The following is a 13,066-nucleotide window of genomic DNA, read 5'->3' as shown; positions in this document are numbered from 1 at the left end:
GCTGCTCCACGTCGCTCCGGCTACCGCTGTGGTAGTTGCGGGTTGCGGTCGGTGGCTATGGAGTCGTTGGCGCAGCGGGTCAGTAATGGCGGCCTTAGTGCTGCCGTCGCCCCCTCCCTCCCTTGCGCGCTCGGCCGCGGCGGCCCCCCCCCCCAGTGGGCTCCCGGCTGCTTGCCCGCCCCCACACCGCGGCGGCCGCCTCGCTCTCTCCGCGGCCAACGGCCCTGCTCCCAGCGCCCGGGCCGGGGCCTTCCTAGGAGGGTGGGCTGCTGGGGATAAGCGCTGCTCGGCGGGAGGGGGCTCGGCTGTGCGCCGCCGGGAAGGCGCAGGGGCGCTACGGAGCCGGCACGGTTGCGGCAGCAGCTACAGCGTTTGGTGTAGGCGGGGGCAGGTGGGAGCCGGCCGGGGGGCCGCGGGCAAGTGGCTGAAGGCGGTGGCCGCTCTCCGTTCTGGACCGGTTCCTTGTGTGCCACAGTGACGCTTCCCTTTCAGGCTCTGGTCAGCTACTATTGCCAGGAAGGGTACTTCCATCACGTCCAGGTGGCCGCTAATGATGGTCTTAAGAAGTTTGGCAACGACCCCGTGTTCCTGTTCTACCGCGCCTATGGCATGATGATGGAAGGTGACTGACTGCTTGTCGCTGGGTCTGTGGTGAAAGTTGAACGAGAAGCCGTCAGCTTCAAATCCAGGCCGCTTCACTAACCCTTCCCCTGAGACCTGCCACCAGCACTTGCGGTTTTACAACACTCTATTAAACCTTTTTTTAAAAAGCGTTATTATTAATGACTTGAATGTTAGAAGCGCCTGGAGAGACCCCGGTTGAAATCAGGGTTCCTGTGGGCTGCGAATGTAACCAATAGTCATTGCTCCCAAGAGTGGGCGTGCTAAATAGATAAGACCAACAAAGGGTGGGAGGTGAAACAGGTATACAAAAGTAACTTGTTTTAAAGCTTTCTTGTTGGAGCTTGTTTTCTTTATTTAGCTAATCAGTCCAAATTGTGATAAATTAGAATAATTTTTATGTACTTTGAGTTGTGTTTTATAGGGCTTTGTTTAGACTTACTATTACTAGACCTACTTATTGAGTAGGTTTTGGAAAATGGAACTTAAAAAAAAAAACACCAAAACAGTTGGAAGCACTCTCCTGTTGCAGATATAGGAAATGCCTGGAAAAGGAAACCAGTGCCCAAAGTGCAGTTAAAAGCACAATATAAAATGAATAGAGCAGGGGTGGGCAAAGTTTTTGGCCCAAGGGCCACACCTGGTTGGAGAAATTGTATTCATGACCGTGAATGGAGGGCTGGGGTAGGGTTGCGGGAAGGGGTGTGGTGTGTAGGAGGGGGTGGGGTGTGCAGGAAGGGGCTCAAGGCAGGGAATTGGAGTGTGGGGTGCAGGAGGGGTGGGGGCTCTGGCCTGGCACTGCTTACCTTGCGCGGCTCTGGGGTGGCAGCAGTGCTAAGGAAGACTCCCTGCCTGCCCTGACCCCGCGCCGCTCCCAGAAGTGGCCAGCATGTCCAGTAGTGGCTCCTGTGGGTGGGTGGGGTGGGACAGGAGGCTCTGCTGTGTGCTGTCCTTGCCTGTGGGTACCACCCCAGAAGCTCCCTTTGGCCGTGGTTTCCCGTTCCTGCCCAATGGGAGCTGCGGGTGGTGGTGCCTGAAGGCAAGGGCAGTGCACAGAGCCCTCTGCCGCACCCTGGTGCTGCAGGGGTGTGGTGCTGGCTGCTTCTGGGAGTGGCACGGGGCCAGAGCAGGTAGGGAGCCTGCCTTAGCCTTGCTGCACCACGGTGCTGGCAATCCTGCAGGTCGGATTGAAAGCCCTGACGGGCCGGATCCAGCCCTTGGGGTGTAGTTTGCCCTCCCCTGGAATAGAGGGTGGTTTTCACCTTTGGTGACTGGTGGAAATAAAACAAGACCACTTCCAGGTTCTCTCAGTATTAGCATGCTTTTCTTTCTCCTGTTACTGTATGGCAGATACTGGCCTACACTACACTAGTGTAGTGGCCTACATTAGGATATTAGATCAGTATAGCTACATCGGTTGGTGGTATGAAAAATCTACAACCCTGAATGATGCAGTTAAACCAATCTAACCCCCAGTGTAGACAGGATAGAGAATTCTCCTGTCAACCTAGCTACTGCCTCTTGAGGAGGTGGAGTACCTATGCCAAGGGAAGAACCTCTCCTGTCATATAGGTAATGTCTTCACTGAAGTGCTACAGCAGAGCAGCTGTCTTGTTGCAGCATTTTAAGTGTAGACAAGCCCTTACACAAACAAGTGAAAATGATTGTGAATAGAGAGGTTAGCTATACGCAAAATAAACAAATTGAAAAAACAATTTCTTCAATTATTCAGCTAATTATGTCAATAGTAGGGCTGTCGATTAATCACAGTTAACTCATGTGATTAACTCAAAATTAATTGCACTGTTAAACAATAGAATAGGATTTGAAATGTATTCAATATTTTTGGATGTCTTTCTACATTTTCAAATATATCTATTTCAATTACAACACAGAATACAAAGTGTACAGTGCTCACTTTATATTATTTATTACAAATATTCACATTGTAAAAATGAAAGACACAAGAAATAGTATTTTTCAGTTCATCTCATACAAGTACTGTGGTGCAATCTATTTGTTATGAAAGTGCAACTTACAAATGTAGGGATTTTTGTTACATAACTGCACTCAAAAACAAAACAGTATAAAACTGGAGAGCCGACAAGTCCACTCACTCCTACTTCTTGTTCAGCCAAACGTAAGAGAAACATTGAAGGGACATATGAATCTTTAAGGCATCTGCCATGTAAATATCTTGTGATGCTGGCTACAACAGTGCCATGCAAACACCTGTTCTCACTTTCAGATGACATAAACAAGAAGCAGACAGCATTATGTTCTGCAAATGTAAACAAACTTGTTTGTCTGAGCGATTGGTTGAACAAGAAGTAGGACTGAATGGACTTGTAGGCCTTAAAGTTTTACATTGTTTTATCTTTAAATTCTACATTTGTAAGGTCAACTTTCATGACAAAGAGATTGCATTACAGTACTTGTTTTAGGTGAATTGAAAAATACTATTTCTTTTGGTTTTTTTTACAATCCAAATATTTGTAATAAAAAAAAAAAATAAAGTGAGCACTGTACACTTTGTATTCTGAGTTGTAATTGAAATCAGTAGTAAACATCCAAAAATATTTAAATGGTATTGTATTATTGTTTAACAGTGCGATTAGTCATGATTACTATTTTTTAATCGCTTGACAGCCCTAATAGTGAATATACTGGACAGTGTTAATATATAAAATGTTAATCTTAATGGTGGCAGGTAAAACACTTTCAGGGAAGCATGGTGGGTTTTTTTGTTTTTTTTTAAAGATAATTGTATCCCTTTATCTCTTCTTGTATTCTTTAGGTCATGTTCAGGAAGCTATTCGGGAACTTGAGTCTATTAAAAACAAACAGGAGGTGTCCCTTTGCACAATGATGGCACTGATCTATGCCCATAAAAAGAGCTCTAATCCAGGTATCCCAACAGAAAATACTGTTGTCTTTCTGTGTTTTACATAGTCTTATAATATTTGCAGTTAATAAAACTGCTGGCAATCTAACCTGCAAAATATAGTCGAATCTCAATTAAACCAAAATGCATGCTTTAGCCCTACACATAACTCTAAATTTAATATTATAACTAGATGAAGTTTGACAAAACTATATACAACAATCTCCATTACATAACAAATAAGGGTGTATTTGCAGACAAAATATTGAAAAGTTACAGAGCTATGTTTCTTGACATATTAAAAATCTCTCTTCTCCGTAAGCAATGGCCATCTGCTGTAGACCTCCACTCTCCTGGCTGCCTCTGTCTGTTTTTGATCTCCTGATCTTCTTTACTGTTGCCAGCCTCTAATTCTTCTACATCCAAAAGGCCAGTCAAAAAATATTTTTCCTTATCAGAGATATGCATTTCTTATTTCCCTGTGTAGCCTCGCTTACCTTATAGTTTCTACTGCCAACTTCAATTCCATTTAGGAACACTTCATTGTCCCTGCCCTATCCATTGGACTGTGAACTGAGATGAGATGACCTGACCAATGAGTATTTGTGTACATGAAGTATGAAGGATAGAGTGCCATTGAAGTAATGGGACTGAAAACTCCTTATTACTTGATACTCCTATTCAGGTTCTCCCACCTTATTAAAAAACTTATTTCTGGAGTTTATGCTACATGAAAACAATCCTGCTATGCTTTTCATTTTCCGAGAGGGTATAGTGTCTTGAAAAACTTGAAAGTTTAAAAGCAGTGGTGACTTGGAAAATCTAGGAGAGAATCTGCAGGGTTTTGGACAGAGCAGGTACTAGGAAGACTAACAACAACAAAAAAAGTTGTAATATGATACTCAAAATCAGGTCTTGAAAAATTCATTCGCCATGTCACCTGACAAGCTTTGTATTCTATATGGGTTTTTATACAACACTCATCACCAGAGTGTCTGAGCTCATTCTAGTAGTGCATTAAGCAATGTGGGGGTCTACGCATTTGTCTCATCATCTTCTCAAAGGGAGAAACATATGTAGTGATGTGTCTTGTTTTGATAGGGTATTTTTATTTATTAAATAAAATCTATTGCAATGTGTTTTTCTTGGAGAAGGCAAGGTCAAAAATATTGCACTGGAAAGTGGTGAGGTTTGTGATTATCCTGGGGGACTTCATTCCACAGTCTCTGACCATCCCCAAAGAAAGTTTTTTTTATCTCCTGCATAGATTTTACTCTTTCATTGTTGAGAATTCCATTGTGCCAGAGGAGAGACGTTGCTGAGCACGGTCTTTGTTCCAGAGTTTTAGGTGGTCTTTTAGGTATCCTGGGCCCAGGCAAGGTTGCATGTGGAAGGTAAGGACTGAGACTTTGAACTTTATTTGAAATTCTGTGGGAAGCCAGCCTAGAGTGTGGAGGAGAGGTGTAGTGTGTTCATGGTAGCCTTTGTTGCTTAGGAGATGCACTACAGCATTCTGAAATACTTGGAATTTTTTGGGTTCTGAAGGTTTTATGCCCAGCTAGTTTGTATGTTGCCTTGCTATAGTCCAGGCAAGAGCTGACAAAGGCATGAATAACTGAGGCTATGTTTTTGTTGACCAGGATAGGGTGAAGTCTACTAGCCTGTTGGAGATAGTAGAAAACATTACTCACAGTCATTGTGATGTGAGCTAAACACCAGCGAGGAATTCAAGAGTATTCCTAGACTATGGACTGATTTGACCAGTGGTGGGTGTGAACTGTCAGCTAAGGATACCGCACTGTGGCTGCAAATTGTTCAGAATGCTTTCCCCTGTCACCTGTTTTCGTCAGCTTCAGCCAGCTGTTCTTTATCCAGGAGCTGATCTCGTCCAAGCTCTATACCATCTTGGTGCTAGCAGTGTGTTAGTATTGGGTGCAGGACTGCTGACCCCAAATGTCTACTCAGCTTTGTTTAGCATCATAACGTGAGCCCTGCAAGCCTGGGCTTTGAGACTCACTTGTGTGGGATCCTGCTTGCTTTGTAGACATACCCTAAGTGATTTACCACCCTGTATGGCTCCTTGGGGCAGGATTTGTCCACCTCAATGGAGGCCAATAGGAAGGTTCTCTTTGACTGTAATGCAGCCTTATCATAGGCTTTGAGGAATTGGCCATGTTTCATCCTGCTTGAATTGGCTGTTGTCATCTGCCATTGGTCTTTGAGTTTCTACCACTCTCTTCATCTGGTGCAGGGCGTTAGAAAGCCGTGGGCATTGGGGAGTAGGGCCCATGTGTGAGCACGAAATGCTTTTCACCGGAGCATTGTCTCTACCCTAGTCTTTTGTATCTAATGTAGCACCTCTACCCTAGTCTTTTGTATCTACCTCTGGAAAACCTGTTTAGAGCTCCAGCTAGTGGGGGAATACCAGAGTGTTTGGCAATGTGCTTTGCCTTGGGGATGCCACATTTATGCGGCATCTGCTCTTATTGTACAATGACCTTGATAAGGTATGATCAAAATTTTAAAAAAGAATTCCTACTGTTACTATTTTCAGATCGAGACGCTATTTTGGAACTGGATGCTAAAATGAAGGAACAACGTAAGACTGCAGGACATCAGGCCTTGTACTTTGCAGGGTTGTTTTTGTGGCATCTTGGTCGTCAGGACAAAGCCCGTGAATACGTTGATAGAATGATCAAAGTTTCTAATGGTAATAAAGAGGTAACTAGTCTTCTATATATGAAATATAAGTATAGCTGTCTGTTTATAAAACTAGATGTACTAGCTCTCTTCTACATTGTCATCCTTTAATGTAACTGCTGTATGCTATAATATTTCATTTAATGCTTCAAAAGCATTTTTGGGTGGCTGGTACTACTCACAATTTGTGAATAGTAAGTTGTTAAATCTCTTTGATCCAGTAACTGAAAAGCAAGGTCTGCTGTGGCCAACAGAAGTATTTAATTAAGTAAATACGTTTATCTTCAGGCAAAATAAATCTAAATGGCTGTGTATAATTGAGGCTTCTGGTTCTTGATTTAAATGTTTACTGGAAAATGCCACCTGCCTTCCATTAATGTTGGGACTTTCCAGAAAATATTTATTCAAGCTGAGAACATTTTTTTCAATTTATGTAGTTTGATAGTCAGCAAAATATAATTGCTAGTAAGAAATTGAGCTATGGTATGGAGTAACTCTATGACTTAGAGTTAGATATGACTCTAACTACAGAGGGTGATATATTTATTTAAAAAAAAGAAAAGCAAGCTCAAAACCTCTAGAGCAGGGGTCGGCAACCTTTTAGAAGTGGTGAGCCGAGTCTTCATTTATTCACTTAAATTTAAGGTTTTGCGTGCCAATAATACATTTTAAAGTTTTTTAGAAGGTCTCTCTCTAGAAGTCTATATATTATATAACTAAACTATTGTCATTTGTAAACAGGGTTTTCAAAATGTTTAAGAAGCTTCATTTAAAATTAAATTAAAATGCTGATCTTACACTGCCCGCCGGCTCAGCCCGCTGCCGGCCTGGAGTTCCGTTCACCTAGGCTGGCAGTGGGCTGAGCAGGGCCTGTGGCTGGGACCCCGGGCTGGCAGCCAGAACCCCAGGTTGGCAGTGGGCTGAGCGGCTCAGCCTGCTGCCAGTCTGGGGGTCCATCCACCAGCTCCTGCCAGCCAGGGTCCCGGCTGCCAGCCCCGCTCAATCCTGCTGCCGGTCTGGGGTCCCGGCCCTGTCCACATAGAGTAGGTACCTACCTTCTCCCTGGTTCTAGCCATTCTCTTCCTCTCTCTGCACTGAGAACAGGGCTGGGGGTGAAGGAGCAGGCTGGGGGTTGGGGTGCAGGGTCTGGCCAGGAGCTAGAGTGAGGGAGGGGGGCTCAGGGTTGGGGCAGGAGGTTTGGGTGTGGAGAGCTTACCTGGGCAGCTCCCATTTGGTGCGAGGGGTGCAGGTGGGAATGTGGGGGTGTGTGTGTGTGCAGGAGCTCCCGTTTGGTGCTCAGGGTGGGGATGGGGATGTGGGGGGTGCAGGAGTCAGGGCAGGGGGCTGGGGGTGTGGTCGTGGGGGTGCTCCCACCCCCCTGCTCTGACTGCACGGCAGGGGGCTAGAGGGGATATGCCGATTCCACCCCCTTCTGCAAGGTCCCTAGAGCAGAAGCGCGAGTGCGCTGCAGCTCTGCTTTTCTCTCTACCCCTCCGTAGTAAGGGGATTAGCCGCAGGGGGGGAGAGAAAGAGGGGCTGGAACCCAGCACGCTGTGGGAAGAGGCGGGGGGAGGGGGAAGCTTGCCTGCCCTGCAAGGAGAGAGCGGGGGTGGAGAAGAGTGGGCTGAGCCGGGCAGGATTTTTAATGGCACGTTGCTGTCTGCTGTCCCCGGCAGACAGCAGCGTGCCATTAAAAATTGGCTCGTATGCCGTTTTTGGCATGCGTGCCATAGGTTCCCAACGCCTGCTCTAGAGCAACTGGGCTTTCAAAACTAAATATGAATATGGAGAAAAGTATTACATAGTTTTTGCTAATACTGAAAACTATTGGTCCTAAATATAATATAGAATTAGTTTATAGTCTCCTTCAGTAATGTACAAAGGAACATCACTTGGATTTGCTAACAATTTTCAGGGATGGCTGAGCTTAGAGTCCTTCATCTGGAACTTTGTTGTGATACATTCCTTGTGACAGTGTCTTCCTCTTAACTCTCAGTGAATTTTTCTTGTTTTTAATCAGATCTCTTTAAAAACAGAAATTGCAGTGTTGGTTTAAAAAAAAGAAGAAAAAGAGGTACAATGTATTGCTTTTGTACATATCAGCTTCAAATATAAGTACATTCAATATATCATTAATGTGCACCTATAAGGAGTTGTTTGTTTTAATATAATAGTGGGAACAATTTTACATTACAATTAAAGTTGTTCTGTTGTGGTGAAATATTTCTTCAACTTGATAAGAATGTGCTTTATGTGAGAGTGTAAGATTGAGATCTCTAGCCACGCTTTTTAAGTGTTTGGCTTGTGTAGATCGTGATGCGTAATGGAAGTTGGTTGCAAACATAACTACAGAGAAGCTGCTGTTTCTCCATATCTGAACTTGTATCTTTCCTCAGAAGATCTCAAAGTGCTTTATAGTGGTAGGCAAATAGTGCTATACCCATTTTTTCAGATTGGAAATATGAGACAAGAATACAAGATTACATAAAGCCATTAACAGTAGGGGCAATAGAATCTGCATTTCTTGACTCCTAGTTGTCGCCTGCTCTAACCATTGCCTTTTTGTTATAGTCCATTTGAATGCTATAGTGGATTTAAGAGAGATGTTATAGACTACTGTTTATGTTTATCCTTGTTTGTTAGTATGAAATACCATATTACAATATACTTATTACCTTAAACCATGAACTCAAGCTGAATTTTGCTTTAAGGGATTGATTTTGAAAGCTTGGCTTGATCTCACCTGTGGAAAAGAAGCTTATATTAAAAAAGCTGTAAAATACTTTGATGAAGGAATGCAAGATGGGAATGACCCTTTTGCCCTGCTGGGTAAGGTGAGTTCACTTTATTATTTTAGCACTTCCACAGTGTATTTCAAAATATTTTCTGAAACAGGTTATCCATAGCACCTCAGTGAAGTTAGTAACTATTGTAAGGAAACTAGAAAGAACCGCTATGTGATTTGCCCAAGATCACAGAGGGAGTCATTGGGATTAGAAATCAGGAGTTGCTGTTTTGGTCGTTTGTTCAAATAACTAGTCTGTGCTGTTCCATGTTCTGGGGTGATAATGAGTCAGCTGTTTTATGTTACAACAAAAATACCTTGTATACTTTTCTAAGATTGTGTAATATAAGAACAATTCTCATATAGGGCATGTTTAATATAATTAACAGAAGATATGAAAATAAACTTCATGTTACTAGTGATTTTTATAATGGGTGCTAACATTTCTGTAGCTCTTACTGTAGACAGCCCACTTAATATATATTTATCAAACTAAACCCTACCTAGACATGTCATACGACAAAGCTACATCAGTGGCAGTGTTAGGCACCTGCAAACCATGCAGTCACAAGGGGCCACCAAGACTGGGGGGGGCAAACCAGATCTGGCCCGCAAGAGCCTTCCATTTTGCCCACCCATTGTCAGCTGCTCCATCCTGCCTCCCCTCCCACCCCCGGGGGTGTGGGGTGGGCGGGGAGGCGTCCATTGTACAGCTTTGCTTGCTCGCTCTGGCTGGGCCCTGACAGCTTTGTTCCCGTGTTGACCCAACAGTGAGTCCTTTGGCCAGCCTGGAGAATGCTCTGCAGCTGGGGGGAGGGTGGGGGAGACGGAGGGTAGGGAAAAGGGCCCACTTGGTAGCCAGGGAGTGCAAGGGCTGGAGCTGCCAGGAGCCCAGGACCAGCTAAAGCTGGATAGTGGGGCTGCCTGGACAGTGAAGCTCCCAGCTCAGAGCAGGAGGTGGGCACAGTCAGTGGGGGAAAGGGACAGGCGTTGTGGGAGTCACCCGCTGCTTCCCTAGGCCTGTCCCAGTTCCCTTACTGCCTCAGTCCAGGTAAGGGCTCTGGAATTGAGCTTTGCCAGAGGCCCCCACAGGGCAAACACTGCAAGTGAACTACATACAGTTCTTTTAAGGGTATCAGAGATTCATTAAAATATCTGCTCTGGCTATAGATGGGCACAAGGGGGCACAATTGGGTTATGATGAGTTATTAATTTAGCTACTGTATGTATTGGATTCTTAATTGTGGATTTGTTTAATCTTAACATTCCTGTACTATAATTCTTGTCCTTTTGATTTCCCTTTTATTTTTTCCCTGTCGATTTTGAAGTCTGCAAACTTTAGTTTAACTATATCAAAGACTAAACTTCAGTTAGTGAATTAGTATCCACTCATGCACATTTATGTGTATTTCAGTACTTGAGCGTGTTTAGAATGTAACCTTCTTACTCCCAAATTAAAACTTAATATGCTTTTCTGTCCATTAGATACCATCCTAAAATGTATGCTGTGGTCTAAATATGATCACTGTGAATGTATACTGAGACCAAGTATTTTAATACAAGCACACTCAAGGTGTCTTAGGCTATTACATTTATTTAGTAAACTAACTTTTGCACTCTGAGGAAATCACTTAAACTAAAAGCAAATTTGATATCCTTCTGTACTTCTAAGGGAATTCTGTACCCAAAAAATAAGTTCTGCGCACAATGTTTTAAAGTTCTGCAAATTTTATTTGACAGTAAATAAATGTGGAAGCTCTAGCATAACAGTGGGGCGCACAGGCCACTGGTTGCATGGAGGCAGGAGATCACCCTGCAGCTTGTGCACTCTCCCTCCCACCCGACAACCTGGTTCTTGGACTCCGTGGTGAGGCCGCACCTGACACAGTGCAAGGGTCGGGCTTGCCTCAGAAACACCGAGGGGCCCTGCCCCTCTGTGCCAGACTTACTGAGATAGCGAGCGAGAGGGACAGAGTCTCACATGCATGCCAAGCCCTGGCCCCCAATCCAGATCTGGGGCAAGCAGGATCCAAGTGTGGAGGGGTTTAGTGTGTGTGTGGGCGAGGATCCAGACGTGGGGTGAGAATGTTCCACACAGAGCCATCTGGGTGCAGGTAGCTCAATGAGGGAGTTTGGGTGTGGGTGAGACCTAGATGCACAGGGAGTCATTGGGAGGGTTCCAGGTGTGGGGGAAATGAGGCTCTGTGGGAGGGTTATGGGTGCAGGGGTATGTGTCTGGGTGCAGGGGGACAGAAGTCATTTTTCTGCGGGGAAGCAAAGAAATCTGAGGTGGACATGAATTCTGTGTCTACATAGTGGTACACAATTCCCCCAGGAGTACATTCTAGTTTAAGTAGGTATTTGTCCACATTACACAATCATCTTACAACTTGGCAAAGTTCAGCACAATTAAAAAGATACAACTTGTTTCTGTCTAAAACTTTTTGTACCAATTATAGTTGCAAGTAATGTCAAGGTTACTAGAATTGAACTGTTGGTAGGAAAATCCCATAAATAGGCTGTTTTTCAATTAGTCTGCTTCCTGTATATGACAGCACTTTGTATAGAATCAAAGGAGTACTTGTGGCACCTTAGAGACCACTGAATGCATCCAATGAAGTGAGCTCTAGCTCACGAAAGCTTATGCTCAAATAAATTTGTTAGTCTCTAAGGTGCCACAAGTACTCCTTTTCTTTTTGCGAATACAGACTAACACGGCTGCTACTCTGAAACCTTGTATAGAATCAGTTTCACTCTTCCCTTCTCAACAATTTGGCTTCAATGGGGCAGCAATTGGGCACAACAATCTAACAGTGTGTTGTTTAGTTTCTGCCTTGTTGAAAAAGCCCTTATAAAAGCAGAAAAATATCCAACTTTTTTTAATGAAGGAATTTTAAAAAATATTCAGAATATACTATTAGAGTGCTCTATCAAAAACTAGATTTCTTTTTATAATAGTTTCTAAAACCCTAAAGTTGACAGTGCCCCTTGAAATCTTTGCTAATAAGTGGTCCAAGATTATTGTGCATTGGCAAGTTTGCACAACACCTGACAGTACTGCTGTATGTCTAACTTCAACTTTTAATCCTTGACTTTCATGTGCACTAAACTAAACAAAGTAGCCGAAAGAAAAACATCTAAAAATGTTTGTGAAATAATTTAAATTTTGATGCATATAAACATCCTTAACACACACACTCAATCAAATAATACTTGTATGAATGGAGATCTTAAACCTACATGACATGGTAAGATGTCCATATCTCTTCACAGATAATTGAGGGATATACAAAATCTCCTAAGCATTATGATATGCATGGTCACATGCATAAAAACAATATTCATGTTGCTTTAATACAAGAAATTACGATCTGCATTGTACTTCGGTTGTTCATTTTGTTTAGGTAACTGGTAGTATAATTTTTGTCTTGGCCACTTTTTTTTTCCCTTTGCAATGTACAAATAGTCATCTGGCCATTATGAAGAATCTATTAATTTTGAAGATTGTTTTCCCTTTTTGCAAAAGAACTCACAGTAGGGAATATGAAGCAAGATTGCTTAATGGTAATCTACAAATAAATAAAAAGAATGTTAAACCTCAGAAAATTATGCACAATATTGTGCATATATGTTAATGGTAATGTTAAAGGTATGCGTGCAGGGAGTAGGTTGAGATTTACCCTATTCTGACTTCAGTCACCAGTGTAGTTCATGTTGGTTCATAACTTAAAGCAGTAGCTGGAAATCCAGTCCTTCTGCACATGACCGTCTCTAATAGGAAAAAAAAAAGAAAAAGAAAATCAAGATAATCTAGATACCACTCTTAAACTATTAAAAAATAGAAAACACTGTGCTTGTGTAGTACTTGTTATCTTCAAAGTGCTCTGCAAACACTAATCCTCACAACAGCCATGACACTCACAAGCTGATTGCCTTCAGGTGAACTTCCACACACACTTCGTCTTTAAGCATTTCTGGGCATTCAGCAGCCATTCCTCTTACTAGCAAGGCGTCTGACTAAGGAGCCAACCTATATTACTTGGTCATATGGTAAGAGAACATTTATTGCATCAGAC

At 43.2% G+C, this 13,066-nt stretch overlaps 1 protein-coding gene across 10 annotated transcripts in view; it reads left to right on the top strand.

The window, feature by feature from the left end:
* Nucleotides 1–13,066, top strand: part of TTC21B (tetratricopeptide repeat domain 21B) — a 103,329-nt gene continuing 90,263 nt past the window's right edge. For 6 of the 10 annotated variants that reach the window (XM_073305712.2, XM_073305709.2, XM_073305707.2 and 3 more), the window contains exons 1-5: nucleotides 1–78; nucleotides 493–622; nucleotides 3,419–3,529; nucleotides 6,060–6,226; nucleotides 8,917–9,039. In XM_073305712.2, the coding sequence (XP_073161813.1) occupies nucleotides 58–78; nucleotides 493–622; nucleotides 3,419–3,529; nucleotides 6,060–6,226; nucleotides 8,917–9,039 (552 nt within the window). In that variant the 5' untranslated portion in view covers nucleotides 1–57. Of the gene's footprint in view, nucleotides 79–492; nucleotides 623–3,418; nucleotides 3,530–4,772; nucleotides 4,900–6,059; nucleotides 6,227–8,916; nucleotides 9,040–13,066 lie in introns of those variants that run through there. The other 4 variants (XM_073305708.2, XM_073305715.2, XM_073305710.2 and 1 more) reach the window with 3 other exon arrangements.

The sequence above is a fragment of the Lepidochelys kempii genome, chromosome 11 (genome assembly GCF_965140285.1).
Source record: "Lepidochelys kempii isolate rLepKem1 chromosome 11, rLepKem1.hap1, whole genome shotgun sequence".
Taxonomy (NCBI): domain Eukaryota; kingdom Metazoa; phylum Chordata; order Testudines; family Cheloniidae; genus Lepidochelys; species Lepidochelys kempii.
Note: the sequence above shows the minus strand (reverse complement) of the source record. Positions and strands in the feature narration are given on the sequence as shown.